Source organism: Oenanthe melanoleuca, chromosome 7 (assembly GCF_029582105.1).
Source record: "Oenanthe melanoleuca isolate GR-GAL-2019-014 chromosome 7, OMel1.0, whole genome shotgun sequence".
NCBI lineage: Eukaryota > Metazoa > Chordata > Aves > Passeriformes > Muscicapidae > Oenanthe > Oenanthe melanoleuca.
Genome location: NC_079341.1, coordinates 17,027,816 through 17,043,103, shown reverse-complemented (window position 1 = coordinate 17,043,103; position 15,288 = coordinate 17,027,816). Strand labels below are relative to the sequence as shown.

The window sequence follows — 15,288 nt, the reverse complement described above, 5'->3', positions numbered from 1 at the left end:
TAATCAACTTAGCATTGTAATTACACTTCCATAATGTGCATCATAATGCTCTGGGCTCCAAATGATCTGCTATGACTTACATTCAGAATAACCATTAAGGTTTCTATCAAAAATGACCACATTTCAGCCATTCTCTGAGTGCACTGATGAATGTAGTATCAACTCCCCTTTTTCTGACACTGATTCGTATTATTCCTTTGGTTTTCCTTCTCTTATTCTTTCAATTTTTGTGATCTTGCTAGTTTGTATCAAAGAAACACGGTATTGGGTAGGATTGGACATGACCACCTCCAATTAAACATGCAGAATGCATTGGCACCCAGCCTTTACTAACAAGAAAATCACAGCAAAGCACAAGGAGATACAAACCTGTTAAATTAAAAGGATAAAATCTCCTTGGAGAGAGAAAAAAGGAAAACTATACTAATTACATTGTGGATATGTTTTATGGAGCTGGTGCAGTTGGTCTTACTAGAAACTGATTATACATGTTAAATATTTAAACTTGTATTTATTTTACAAGATCTGATTCTGTCTATCAGAGCATAGTGTTATTTATATTAAAAAGGTGCTCCATAAAAATTCATGTCCAGCAAACATGTAGAGATCTAGCTGTAATTAAATCTCCAAAAGTGGCTATCCTCCTGCTTCTGTGTAAGAACAAGTGTGTCCTTTCTGGATTGCAATCAATAGCAGGTTGCCTGATTATATACCTTATTATGTCTTGTATAGTAGTGGGAGCCACTGGAGGGTGACATGTGAACAAATAGATATGCTTGATCAGATCTTTTCAAGAAACACACCTTACAGGACAGAGAAAAACAATTAGTGTGTGTTATAGGTTACCAATTTACAATTTACATCATAAATCAATGTCTGATTATTTTAATGCACAATGTGTTTTAGCTTCATTTTATTGCACTAATGGTTTCAGTAACGCACTATAATTTGCTCAGATGAAGAGGTGATTGGACAGCTCTTACAGAAATTTTTAATTATTGTCATTAGTGGCTGCAATCTGGTTCTTTTCTATGGAGCTAAGATACATGTTATTGCATTGTGTGGCCATGAGAATCCAAACTCTCCCTTTCCTCTAAAAGGCTTGCATCTATAAACATGTCACTGTGCAAGTCTCATCACAATAAATACTAGCATCCTACAAACATTAACTGATGTTAAAACACGCTGTTTTAGGCAGGTGTGGTGGTGCATCTCCACCCTTGGACCATATTGTGATTTCAGAAATACTCATTAAGCCTTGGCCTTGACAAACACCACCTGAGCTAAGCTCTTCTTGAGCTTATCAGAAACACTGCCTGCTCCCAGGAGCTTACACTTTCTAGTGAGGCTGTTTCTAACAAACAGCCTTGAAAACTGATTATTCTTGCCTAAATAACAACCCAAGTGGAACAACATTTTTGTTATCGCACTTTTAAAGAAAAATACTGACCCAAATTATGGCCAGGATGGAAAATTACTGTGACTAAAGCCAACTCTTTTATGACCCTGTAAAGAGCAGTCCTAAGTGGGACCCTTTGAGCCCTGGGGACCACAGCAGGCTGTGAGCAGCACCTCCTCCTGGTGGGGCCTCTCAGAGCCAGCCAACTCTCACATTGCCATACCTGGGCTACCCCCACTCCTCAAGGCTCAACCCTTTGCCCATTGAGCAGATGTAAAGGCATCTGATGTGAGTACTTCGCTGAATTCAAAGGGAATTTGTCAAATATATATACCTTGTATGTAGTCCTTTGGGTCTGTGTGTGAGTGTGAATATGCTGTAGCAAATGTACTATGAATGTTGCTCTCCGAGATTCTTAAGTACTTTAGATTTGTAAGTAAGTTACTGAGTTAGTGTTGTGCTGTAGCAAATTGTGTAAGAACCTTTTGTCAAATTGTTTACATTAAGCTGTCGATTAAGTGCTATGAAGTTTAGGTGCCATTAAAACTTTTAGGCCTAAACCATTTTTCCAGTGTGGGGCTAAGTTTGGCAGAGAAGTCCATTCTGAACCTTGTGACTCAATGGGAGGGTCTCCCTTATTCTTTTTTATCCTGTCTCTTTCTCAGCCTTACCTTTTTCTCATGTAGATAATTTTTGGTTGATTTTAGTTTTAGATTAATTTTAGACTTCAGTATAATTTTTCTCTGTGTGTTTTAACCATCTAGTAAGTAGTAGAGTGAACCTTGCCAATGAACTTTGTCATGCTTTTCCTTTTATATTAAACGTACTTTTGCTGATACCTTTGCCAGGGATTCTTTGAGTGTCCTAAAACACTCATTCATGACAGCAGGTAAAAATGTTTTGCTTCAATTAAAAAAAAAAAAAAAAAAAGGAGGGGAAAGGCAGGGACTGGGCAGCAGGAGTCCTGCTTCCACTGAGAAAAGCTGTGTTACAATGCCAACAACTGAAACCCGTGGGGTGACACGGAGGACAGCACTTGTCCTTTGTCCCAGCAGACCAAAGGTCACATCTATTGTTTCTGACAATGGAGCTATTGTTGGAGGCCCGTGTTCTTGCTGCTGCTTGAAGCTCCTAACAGGTAAACAACTTTGATTCCCCCAGATAAACACAGAAAGAGTTGCATGCTCAATCTACTGCATGTCCCTCCATAATTTCAGCCTATTCCCTTAGCCTTTCCAAGGGCTGCTACCATGTAGTGACAGTTCATTTCAAGGACAGACAAGACTTTAACAGACTATTTTCTTGAAAACAGCTGATAAAATACTCCAGATGATCTTTGCTGGCTTGTGAGCCCTGAGGGATGAGCTTGCTGGTAGCACTGGGCAGGCAATGCAGGACCCTGGCTGAGGGACTGAACGGGCAGGGATAGTTTCCTCCACCCACAGTAGCCTGATTTAATTGTGGCTGAAAATGCTATGTTCACCTGACTTCAGCTTTGCATATCTTCAGCTACTGTTAATAGCTAAATGTAGAACAGTGGTGCTGCCTGTGTCTTGATAAACACAGAAACACTTTTTCCATCGTGGTAAAGTCAATTGGTAAGCTTGTTCTGCCATCCACTGAGGGCACTGGTCCCTGCAGGGCAGAGCAGGGGCATGCAGGCTGTGAGGATGAAAACGGGGGAAATCAGTGTCACAGGTCACAACAGCCATCTCCTGAGTTGGAGACCTTCATTTTCTGGTACCCTTGCTGGATGCTGTAGGATGGGAAGCCTCTGCCCTTCACATGCATCCCATTTCTCTCTTCCCTTTCCTGTGCTCTTCTCCCCAGTAAAAAACCCCTGACAATACAGTTCACAAAATGTCCTGTCTGGATTCCCCACAGTCTCTGCTCTGGCCTGCCTATTAATTTGAAAGCCATTTGACTACACATGTAGTTTGAATATTTGAAGAATGCTGTTTGCATTAAGCATTAAATGAACAAGTAACTGCAGTCTGAAGTTCTGCTTTAGCTGGTGCCATCAGTACTTCATAATATTTCATATCACGCTCTTGAAAGCTGTGAAGGCTGGCTACTTCTCTAGTAGAGTTCTGATAATTGTGATTCAAGATGTTAAGGGTTTTTACTGTTCATAAACTGAATCTCTTCTTCCATGTAAGTAAACTAATATTTGTAGATTTATTTTTCTGAAAGTAGTAAAACTGCATAAAAATTGAAAAAAACATCCCCCTCTTCCCAACTGGCTGTCTTGTTTGGAAGCCACGTGGGTGGAAATCCTCCACTAATGTGGATTTAGAGGAATGGAGTGTGGTCTGGTCTCTGGAGAACTGGTTTAGTTCATCTGCTTTTGTGTGTGCTGAGAAGCCAGCAGTGCAGGTAAGTGTGTAATTATGGGCTTATTTAAAATGGAGATTCTTTTACATGACAGATTGCAGCATGCACAGGAAGAATAATGCCCACAGAAAATAGCACACCTCCGTGAGGGCTCTTGTACCCTATTGTGCTGTAGCCTACTTACAGGCTTTGGCTCAGGGATGATTCCTGGTTTGCCTTACACGGGCACAGGGTTGCACGTGCACTGCATTGGGGACTCGCCTGCTGCCAGGGAGGCACCTGGAAAATGCTGAACAGCAAGAGTTGCACTGGTATTGAGCCCTGCTCAAACCACAGGATAAACAGAGGATTATAGCAAACACCAGGGCCACAAATCCCACAGCTTCTTCAGGGCTTCTCCCTTACTATTGCTGCCAAATACCATGTAGCAGTTATTTTGCTGTGTTTAACGGCTGTACTTGATTTAATGTGCTATTATACATGTTACCAAAAATGGTTTAAAATGACTGATCTATTTTCTTCTGGCCTGTCTTCAAATAGTATTGCGATTGCAAAGGGCAAGGCAGCCAACTTCTGTGTAACCTTCTGTTAACTGCTGCTACCGAGGAGCAGGGCACGGTCAGCACGGTCCCACCCTAGCGCTGACCTGCGGGGCCCTGGTGCGTGACCCTCGGTTCCCCGTGGACCCAGGGCAGCCTGCGCGCTGCGGGGCAGGGCTGACACACGGCACTTGCACCTGGCGGGCGGTGCTGGCTGCAGCCAGAACAGACCCTTGGCTCTGTTTCGTGCAGAAGCCCCACTGCCCTTGGAAACTGGCAGGTTGAGGGGGTTTATTTCAGAGTGAAGCCAACCTAGGTTTAGCATATAAAATTATTTAAATATTTAAAACAAAAACAGGAGAGCTGAAAAGCACAGAGGTTTCCCAGCTGGCCCTGGCTAGGCAGGAGCGGCCCCGGTCCCCGCCCCCCGTCTGCACCCGAGTTCCGCCGCGTTCCGCCCGCGAGCTTTTCGCGCCACAGGGCCAGGCCCTTGCAGCTCCACAAAACCTACACCGCGAATAGAAAAAGAAAAAGGGGACCTCCGCACTGGCCCCTTCGGGGACAGCTGGGAGACCTGATGAGTTCCTCACAGAGGCGGGCAGGAGGGCGCAGAGGGAGCCCCCGGGTGCCCGACCCCGCGGGGTGCGCTGCATCTGCCAGGACGCGGCGGCAGCGCGGGAAAGGCGCCGGGGCCCCGCCCCCCGCGGGCCAGCAGCTTTGGCGCGAACCTTCATTTCCCCGCGCTCGCCGCCGCCGCCAGCATGGCCCCGCCGCGCCCGCAGGTGAGCGCGCCGCGGCCCCGGGCCCGCCGCAGGGCTGCGGGTCGCTGCTGCTGCGAACAGGGGAGGCTGCGGCGCTGCCGCCGCTCGCGTGGCCCTCCGGGGTCCTGCGAGCCTGGGCAAGCCGGACTCAGCCGCGCTGCGGAAGGCTGGTGGGGTCGGGAGGGGGATCTTTAGTTTGGGCATCCCAGGGAGAGCGACGTGGGGGCAGCCGCAGCCACCTCGGGTCTCCTGCCCCACCGCGGTGCTCGGGCGCCCCGTGCATGGCGGTGCCCTTGCCCGCCTAACCGGGGTAGGGGACTCGGCTTGGGAGCCGGTCTCAGTGGGGAGCCGGCGGCCCGGAGCCATGCGCCCATCGCCCCCGCCTCGCTGAGGGCCCGGGGGCGGCGTTGCGGGCGGCGGCCCCGCGCGGCCGGGACGGGGCGGGAAGGGGCGCAGGGGTCGGCGGGCGGCCCGGCCCGGCCCGGCCGCGTGTGTGCGGGCGGCTCCATTTTAGCGGGAGGCGGGCGAGGCGCTGGCGGGGCCGCGCTGAGGGGCCGCGCGTGTCCGCGGCTCGGGGCTCTCCGGCCCTGAGGCCCCGGTGCGGGCCGAGCCCCGCGGAGCTGCCCCGGCTGCGCGCACCCTCAGCCGCGGCGGGCGGCTCCAGAAAGCGCCGCTTTGGTGTCTGGGCCGGCCGGGCCGCTGCTCGGCGCCCGGCGGAGTTGCGGGGCGAGAAGCCGCGGGCAGAGCGGTGCTGTGAGAGGACGGAGGCTCCAGGTGGGCCCGGGCAGCTGCTGCAGGCCCTGCCGCCCATTGTTCGGCCCGGCCGGCCCGTGAGGAGCCGGCGCTCGCCGCCGGGCAGCGCCTCAGCGTGGGTGCTGCCCCCGGCTCCTTGCCTCAGGGCGTAAAATGGGTCATGCCAGTAGGAACATTTCCTGGGGAAGGAAAACCTGACCTCCATAAAAAAAAGTCCTCTAAATCGGTGGCAAAATTTTCAAAACAGCAAGCTGCTTTGTCCAGAATAGTTAGGTCTCTGGGTAGGATCCTTTGGCCCTTCCTGAAGAGCTGCAGAGTATTTAGTGTTTGCCTCAAAGTGCAAGTAATAAGTGAATCAAAGCGGGTTTCTAGGTACTTTTCGTGTACCTGCACTTTTTTCCATCATTGGCTATGATGATTGGGGAGTGACATGATTAATGTGCTTATTTCCACTTGTCTGTTTGCATAAAAGAAGTATTCTTAAATACTGAATGAAACTCATCTAGACAATGATCAGAACTGTATCAGAGTAAAAACTGTTGTCATTCTTAACTTTGAGATTAATTCAAAGCTGATGTTTGTTTTCTGACTTTCCTTCAAGATGGTTAAACATCCTAAAATGTTCTAACTTCCTAAACTTCAATAAAAAGATATTCTTAAAAGCTACTGTGCTGCAGTAGGTCTCTTCTTAATGGTGTTGCTGTTGTCCTTTTGTAGCGCCGTTGTTCAGGAAGGAGAAACTTCACAGCCTTTCGAAATACAAAACTGATTCCCATGGAAACATCCTCATCCTCTGATGACAGTTGTGACAGTTTTGGTTCTGATAATTTTGCAAACACAGTAAGTACATTACAAGAACAAATAAGATCATATGGGCAGTACTAGTAAAGATTGCAAAAAGTGTAAAGCTCATAATGTAGAATTACTTGGTCTACTAATGTTTTTGTATAGTAGTTATAAACCTGTGCTATACGTTGTAATTTCATTTCACTCTTGTGCTTCTAGGTGGTAATTGTTGGAAACATATTAGCTATCAGTTCTAGCCTTTGATATGTCACCTAACCTAATGTGCCTGATAATTTGCAGTTATGGTTCTGAAACCCCTTGTGAAAACCTTTAACTTTTTTTTCTGTATTGAAAAGCTGTTTTCTTCTATTGTACTTATAAATGTTAATAATTTTCTGTACAACCTAAGTTAAAGGATATTTTATTTTTTGTAGAAATGCAAATTTAGGTCGGATATTAAAGAAGAACTGGCAAAAATTTTTCATGAAGCCTCTGATGATGAGTCTTTCTGTGGCTTTTCAGAAAATGAGGTTCAAGATGCATTGGTAAGACAGTTGATTTTAGTTTGCTATTTTATATTTAAATTCTTACACATTCTTAATTGGAAAACAATGCCAGCTTGAAAGTTCAATGTTTCAGAAGGAAGCATAATTTCATTTAGTAAACAGTCCAAGTAGCCAAAGTTTAGTTTTCTTTTCATCTTCATGAAAAGCACTCAAGATACTGAGCTTTTAAAAATCCGCCATATGTGTTTTGAAATATGCCTCTTAAAACTGTCCTTGCTGGATGTTACTCTGTGGGAACCCAATGTTTCTGCTTTCCTCAGTATGAAATGTTAGGTTAGCCCATGGGCTCCAGCAAACCTCAGAAAAAATCTTGTGTGTCTTGACACGCAGTTCAGACCTCCACTCTGGCAGCATAACAGGGAATGCTGTGCATCTTTTAGCAGTAAAGAAATTGTGATGGGTGGTGAGATCTGCCTTCCTGCTTTTCCTTGACATCAGTTCAAGATCAGTTCTATTGCTTGAAAAGATCAGTAGTTGATATTCAGAAGAGAAACTGTAGTAATACCACTTTTGGCAAAACCAGGTTTGTCATAACTTCAGCACATGCTGAAGAATGACTAGAAAAGAAAAACATCTAATTGGAAGAAATCACATCTGAGTTAAAACACAATAGTGAAGAAAATAAGTAGAAGACAAAGCTGGAATAGATAAGTAGAAAAAAAAGAGTCAATAACTACACATAATGTGCAAACAGAATCACATACTTATTTAATAAAAGCCCTGTGTAAATAAAAATGGCCATTTGATGTCCACTGTTACTGGTGATCAAAATAAGACTGTCTTGTTGTGTCTAAAAAGAAAAATCAAAGCCTGTTGCATAATGAGCTTTTAACAAATTTATGTCCTCACTGAACTATTAGTTCTTGGGAAATTTGTAAGCAAGACAGGAGAATTCAAAGATTAGAAAATACTGGTATTTTATTCGTAATTATTTCACTAGTTCCATTCAACGGAAACTTGGAAGGAAGTTTCCATTTTTTATCATTGACACTGTGAGATGACTGTACTTGACAGCTTAAAAAATTGAATTTAACCTTCTGTGGAGATTTGCATACTGGCTTTTTTTACAGTCAAATACTATATGTAGCAAAATTGAGCCCTTTAAAGGCAGTTCTTTCTCATACCATACACACGAAGTACTTTTGCTATTAAACCTGCAAGTAACAGCTAAGACAGCTGTAACTTACCTACACTCCCTTTTCTAGTGTGTTTGGCACAAACATGTGGGTCTCCCTGAGAAATTTTTATCCCCGTGTCCCCTCTGCTTCCCTCCCGCTCCAAAATGCATTAGAACACTAGGACTGGATTTCAGCCAGGTAGCCTCTTACACTACTCCTAGACAAAATGTCAGGTGTGTTTAACTGCAGAGCAACTCTCCTGGGTTTACATGCTTCCGTTTTGGTTTGTTAACAGAAATTGGAATCAGATTCAGATGAGAATGACACAAGTGCTGGAAGTGAGATGGGTCAGAGAGGGCGGAAATGCCCTGTTCCTCTGAAAGTAGCCATGAAGTTTCCACTTCGAAGATCAGAGAGGAGGAAGGGTGGCGTGGAACCTGTTCCTGAAACACCAGTGCCTGCTCCAGATTCAGACTCTGACACTGAAGAAAGTGGTGCTATGTTTTTAGAAAAAAGAGCTTTAAACATAAAGGAAAACAAAGCAATGGCAAGTACTCTTGTCTTCCTGTGGACTGGCCCTTTCCCCCCTCCCATTCGACTCTGGGGGGACCTCTGTTTAAATTCACTGTAATGGGAATAATGTGAATGCATTAAGATGAATTTGCATTCCTTAAATATAAATCTGATGCTTTATATTTACTGGCATATGAAAATCCATAGGCTGCAAGCCTAACGACATAATAAGTTTGAGCATTTCCAAATTACTTGCAGTCACTAAAACATAAATAAGACATAAATGTAAAGAGTTGAAGAATGACTGCATTTCCTAGAAGTAATTGTACTTGTAGTCAATTGCCCTAGTAGTCTGTAATAGCACATAAATACCCTTTTAAGGCTCTGCTTCATTTTTCTCTCTCTTGTTAGCTTGCAAAACTAATGGCTGAGTTGCAAAATGTTTCTGGTATCTTTGGTGGGAGAAAATCGTTGCCAGCTGTCAGTCATGTGAGTACTAACTTACTGTATTTGCATTCAGATTTCTAAGAGTCAAATTCTGTCATTACAAAGCAGGATTCTCAATGTAAAAACTTAATAAACCGTGCAAATCAAAGTCCAGTTAGAATTTTATTGCTTCCTAAAATGGATGTAATTCTCTTTTGGTTTGCCATGGTATACAGCAGAAGAGATTAATTTATAAAGGTTAAGTGTCTCCACAGGCCAATAAAACCAAACAAAGTGCTATGTAAATATGTGTTTATACAAAGGCTGGAGATAAGGGAGGGCAGCTCAGACCTGAATATTCTGTGAGTTTGGAGCCTTGAAAAACACCTGGCATTATGCCAAACTTATAAGAAGATTGGGTTGTGAATCAGCAGTGTAATGAATTTCACTGCTGATGCATTTGTAATTTGGGTGAAGATTAGAACAGCACTAAAAATCGCAATCCTCACAGACACGGGTTCTGCTGCTTTTGACTATTTCTCTGTGCCTAGCAGAGTGCCCAAGATGAGCTTGCTTAGGTTCTTACCTGTTTTCTGACTGGGACAGGGATAGACACGTCTTTGGAAAAGAACAAGAGGAAGGCATCTTTAGGGGAGGAATTCAGTAGGGTCAGGAGCTATCTGTGTCTTCACCTGTTTCAAAAGGGCTTTTAAACATTAGCAGGGACCAAAGCGACTTCCAAGGCATTCATTGCCCAAATGTGCCTTGAGGAGGAACCCAGACCGGAGCTCTCGGCCTCACACAAGGTCAAGGTCCTTGATCGAAGGTCCTCCTACTCTGGTACCAGAAGAGGAAGAAGATGACCGGTACATCTTGGTGAGAAGAAGAAAAATGTCTGATGAATACCTGGAGGTATGATAAAGATCTAGTTCTTCTGTTGTGTGTTGTGAGGGTGGTTTTGTATGAAGGTTTCACTTCAAGGAAATAGCGGTTCTTAGGGAATTGATGAGGTTTATCAGTATGCCATGGCCTTGGAAGAATTAAAAAAAAAATCAAAGAAGAAAAAAAAGGGCATTTTATACACGATCTCCATTTCCTCTTGAAAAACCACTTCCACTTGTGCACTCCAGCAGGAGTGAAGCAAGTACGTACCATCACTGCGCTCTGAAGGGGACAGGTCAAGTAAAGGTGTTAAAGCTGCATCCATACCATACGTCTGTACACAGTTGTTGTCTTTTCCTTAAATATGTGATGGGTGTTTGAGACTTCAGCATTGCTGAAGATCCTTGCCTTTGTAGAGTTTTTGCTGAAACTAATACTAAAAGTATTGTATCTTTGCTCTTCAGCATGAAGCCCGTGCTCCCAGGAGGGGTCACCGTGGTGCCATGGCTTTTCCACATGTTGTGCGCCCAGTTGAGGACATAACAGAAGAAGAGCTGGATAATATTTGTGGATCTGCAAGTGAAAAAGTATATAACAGGGCTATGGTAAGTATATTCCAGCTTTGTGAAATGTGTACTTTGTGAAACCATTTTTTTGTTATTTCATGTTTGTGTTTCAGCATCAAATAGAGCACACGCCCTCTCACTGAGAGAGAGGATGTGATTTTTGGGAGAAATATGTCTGAGATCTTGAAGTGTCCTTTGTTATTTTTACCTGAATTTGTAGAATGGCCTTTACCAAGCCAATTAGCTTGCTTTCACTCTGGAACAACTGTAATACCCAAGTGATACCAGCCAGGGGCTGCTATTACCAGGCACCAAAGATGCAGTGTTAAAACAGTCTTGGTTCAAACTTGCAAGGTGGCTTTCTGTTTCGGGATAAGCACTGCTAGCTGCCAAAGAGATTTTGTTCAAGGCTTTTTTCCTCCTGACTAAAACTTTAACGTCTTGTTTGTTTTCCCTGTGTCCTAGGGATCCACCTGTCACCAGTGTCGCCAGAAGACCATAGACACCAAGACAAACTGTCGCAACCCTGACTGCGTGGGGGTGCGGGGCCAGTTCTGTGGGCCGTGCCTCCGCAACAGATACGGGGAGGATGTCAGAGCAGCGCTGCTGGACCCGGTAGGACCGTGCTCCGTGCTGCTTTGTTGTGCTTGACTTGCACAGCCAGGGGTATTGGTCACTGGCAGCTGGGCATTTAACAGAGCTGCTCACAGTGCTGTAGTACATCATGCACTCCTGGCTTGGTTCAGCCTGAATCACAGAACTGTGTTGTATAGAACTTGTTGTATTTAATGCTTCTGTAGTTTTATTTGCAGGAGTAAAGTATGAGAACAGAGCAGCAGCCAAAATATTCCTGTGTTTGAGCATCACAAATAGTGTTCTCTTTTGCCTTGCATTAGTGCTTAATGCCCTGTGGAAAAGAACTGTATTGTGGACAAAGTGCTGCTGCTGTGGGCTGTGATGTAGGAGTTAAAACAGAGTGGACTGCTTCCTGTGGTTATGTGCAAGGCAGTCAATAGAGAGCTTAATCCCCTGCAGACTGAGGAATTTGTACTCTTGTGCTGGTTTAGACAACTTTATGCAGTGCTGATGTTCACTGCACAACTCAATGTGTAGCAGGGCACTCTTCTAAGTTGTGGGTGTGAGTTACATCTGGCATAGCATCTCAGCTAAAAGGGCTTCTTGTTGTCTCTTTTCTGTGTAGACATGGAGGTGCCCCCCGTGTCGTGGAATCTGCAACTGTAGCTTCTGCAGACAGCGAGATGGCCGATGTGCCACGGGTGTCCTGGTCTACCTGGCCAAGTACCACGGCTTTGACAATGTCCACGCCTACTTAAAAAGGTGAGTGTGCCATTGTGTCAGTGATGTAGTTCATCAGGTAAATCTCAAGATTTACAACAACTCTGTGTTGCCTCCAGAATCTGAGATTTTACCCTATGGTTTTTCCGATGCACTGGTTCTTACCCAAAACAAGTGATAAACCCACTCTGCCTTTTAGCTCAACCGCAGTGTGTATTGTCAGGGCTTCCACTAACTGGTCTAAAGAGTTTTCAGTATTTTGCTACAAGCTGACTCATGTTCTTACTTGTCTTTCAGTCTGAAACAAGAACTTGGAATGGAAGACTGAAGCTGTGACTGCCTTCAAATTGCATACTCTTTTACCAATGTAATATTATTGTCTGCAGTGAATTGTTTTATCAAATGAGATACAAAGTGCCTTCCCTGCTTCTCTTTTAGGCAGAAAGGGATAAAAACTGGTTTTTAAAAGCCTGTTAGAGTTGTACTTCGATTTTACCACTCTTAGGTGAACTTATGCTACAAGGCATTTATTTCAGTATAAATCATACTTGGGAAAGCTGTTTAATGCAGGTCTTCACCCACAGGCCATTGTTTTCTCTTCATACAACTTCCCAAATAATTTCCTTGTTTTCATGATAGTAACTTTTCTTCTTCCTGAAAGGGGATGGGGCTTTAAGCCATTAGTTTCACTCACGCCACAATCTATGCTGCAGGTTTACTTATGCTCCAATATTGGTTACAAAAAGATAGAGATGTTCTGAAAATCTGGGGAGGTTTTCCTCACAGAACCAAGCACCAACTTCTGCAATACAGACATTTCATGATTAAATGGAATTGTAGAATTCTCTGAAAGAACAGCATGTTCTTAAGTTCAAAAAGGAAGCCCTATAAGTCACAGCTGAGCAGTCTCCAAGCACTAATATTTGATTTTATAGAGTACTTAAAAGTTCACACTGGCCATTTCAAGGGAGATTTTCTGAATTAAAAAATGCAGTAGATGCTGTTTGACGTGGCACTTTGTGTTTTCGCTCAGATGAGAGAGGGCCACTGCTGAAAGCTTCCACAGCAGTAGCGTTGCCTGCTGGTGACAGTGGTGTGAACATGCTGGTATACATTGTGTAGTGACCACTGTAAAACAGAATGTTCCACGTGTTAAATTACTGTTTTGGTGGGCTCTCTTTTTCCTGTTCCTGGTGCAGCTGCAGAACTGCTCTGCAGAGTCAGCAGTGGTCCTGGGGAAAAGGGATGTCTCCAGACCAGGGCTTGGGCAAGTAGAGGGGTAGCAGTTCATGTAGTTGTTGGCCATCTTTGAGCGGATGAAAGATGGTAACTTGTTTGGTTTGGTTGGTTATCAGGAAGACAGGCAATTAATGTTTCTGTGTCTGGCTCTTTGTGTTTGTAGAAGGTTCTTTCACATGACATTTGTGAAATGTAAGTACAGCAGAAATGAAGCTGAAGAGTTCTGATATGCTGAGCACATAGGGGTTGCCTGTACACTCAGTGTTATAGAAAAGAAGGTGACATGAAAATTGAATGCAGAGAACCATAAGGGTTGTAAATGTGCTTAGTTTTGTTATGGAAACTACTGTATAAGCTTTGTATAAGGTTTAGAATGTAATGGTATAAATAATGTACAGTTGAACAGTAGAAGAATCAACATGGGTTTACACTTCTGTGCTTGTGCAGTATTTGCACTGTGTGTATACAAAATAATCCACAGTTCATACCTTTCTGGGAATTGCATCAGTGTGTGTGGGAGGGGAGGAGAGAGGAACTTAGAAGCAACAGATATTTATGTCTTAGACTTGCAGTTCTGTTTCATAAATCATCACTCCTATTGAAAATCTCCTGTCCTCTCTTTGTCTGTTTTTATAGTGTGAATAGCTGTGCAATCTGAGGTGTGGAGAGTGCTCTTCTCTCTAGGTACATTTTGTGAAGAAGGAACTCATTTTAGAAATACATGTTCTGACAGATAAAAGTGGTTGGGTTTTTTTTCCTCCTAATTGCTTGGCTTGCCTTCTGATTGCTAGAGTGTGAAAGTACTGTGCTAAAAGCAGACCCTTACGTTATATTACAGAGACTGCTGTATTTAGATTTACTCAAATCTACACTGTTCTGTACAAGATTTTTTATTTTGAAAATAAAAAATTTCAGGTTTGGAATATTTTTTGCCTCTGAACTGGTTTTTAAAAGGCTGTTAGAGTTGTACTTCGATTTTACCACTCTCAGGTGAACTTATGCTACAAAGTAAAGACTCAGTTGTTCCCATCATCCCTGGGGGAGCAGTTGGACTTGGACATCTTGTTATCTCTGGCCCTGTGTTCCTGAATCTGATTGCTCTGATATTCATGCTGCTTGGATGGAATTGTTAGGTACCTGGTGTCTAAGTAGTGATGGCCAAAATACAGAGTGCTTAGTTCAGGCTTGATACAGGCTCTGGGCAGGTGTGCTGTGTGCTTTACCCTTCTACTTTTGCTTTTTTAAACCAGATGCCTACATCCTGAGCTGACAAGGATGAGGATAAAATTTTGGACACAAGTTGGAGTAATGTGTCTGCCATTTAAATTTATTTATTTATTTATTTATTTATTTATTATTTTACAAACAAGCTTTTAAGAAGCCTCTTAGGAGCTCTTTCCTGGAGCAGAGAATTACCTGATGGGGCCTTGATTGCATGCTGATAGTGAAGACACTTGTGCTGCTTTTGTGTCCTGACTCTAGAGAGTTGTATGAGGCTGTGGCAGAAGGTTACACAAAGCTGTAACCTGTATTGAGAGGAATTGAGAAAAAAATGATCTAGCAGTGACTGAGTTGTCCCGGATAATCTTTAGTGCTAAAATCCTCACCTTGTTACTCTCACCTAAAAGCTGTGTTTAGATATGCCTCTCATCTCACTGCTGGTGATGCAAGAAAGAATTCATATTTATGAATTGTGTAGGATGTTGGTTCATTTTATGTGATGATTTTGAGGTGTTTCAATACACCACTTTCCCCAAGCCCCCAAGCTACTTAAGTGATGTTGATGTGGGCTTGAAAAATAGTAAATGAGTTCATGATTTATAAGTGCAGTGAATGAGCATCAGTTTAGGAAACTTGAGAGGAAAAGGTCCAGTGTTTAAAAGCTTTAAAAAACAAAGATGCATGGAAGTAGAGTATTACTGTGTAAGGAAGAACAAAAGATTGAAACTCATGTGTGAGGTAGAATGACTACTGATTTATAATTGAAAAAGGCTGCATGAGTTGACATTTCCTCAGTACTCAGCTTCAGAGCCAGGTGATCTTGCCTGCCAGCAACCTAAAAGTGTATTTTGAAGAGAAAAGCACAGAGGTGGCAACATACTGAAGCATC

General features: G+C 43.7%; 1 protein-coding gene across 3 annotated transcripts; it reads left to right on the top strand.

Moving 5' to 3' along the window:
• The first annotated feature begins 4,946 nt into the window (after nt 1–4,946).
• On the top strand, nt 4,947–14,103 carry CDCA7 (cell division cycle associated 7). Of its 3 annotated transcripts, none has more exons than XM_056496735.1 (10): nt 4,947–5,054; nt 6,504–6,626; nt 7,007–7,117; nt 8,552–8,803; nt 9,181–9,258; nt 9,919–10,107; nt 10,542–10,682; nt 11,109–11,258; nt 11,845–11,981; nt 12,237–14,103. In XM_056496735.1, exons 1-10 carry the CDS (start codon nt 5,034–5,036, stop codon nt 12,265–12,267), a joined length of 1,233 nt encoding a protein of 410 aa, XP_056352710.1. In that variant the 5' UTR covers nt 4,947–5,033; the 3' UTR covers nt 12,268–14,103. The 3 variants fall into 3 exon arrangements, with proteins under 3 accessions (XP_056352710.1, XP_056352709.1, XP_056352711.1); XM_056496734.1 differs by having other exon boundaries at nt 9,916–10,107; XM_056496736.1 differs by lacking the exon at nt 4,947–5,054 and adding an exon at nt 5,570–5,807 and having other exon boundaries at nt 9,916–10,107.
• Nucleotides 14,104–15,288: the final 1,185 nt, after the last annotated feature.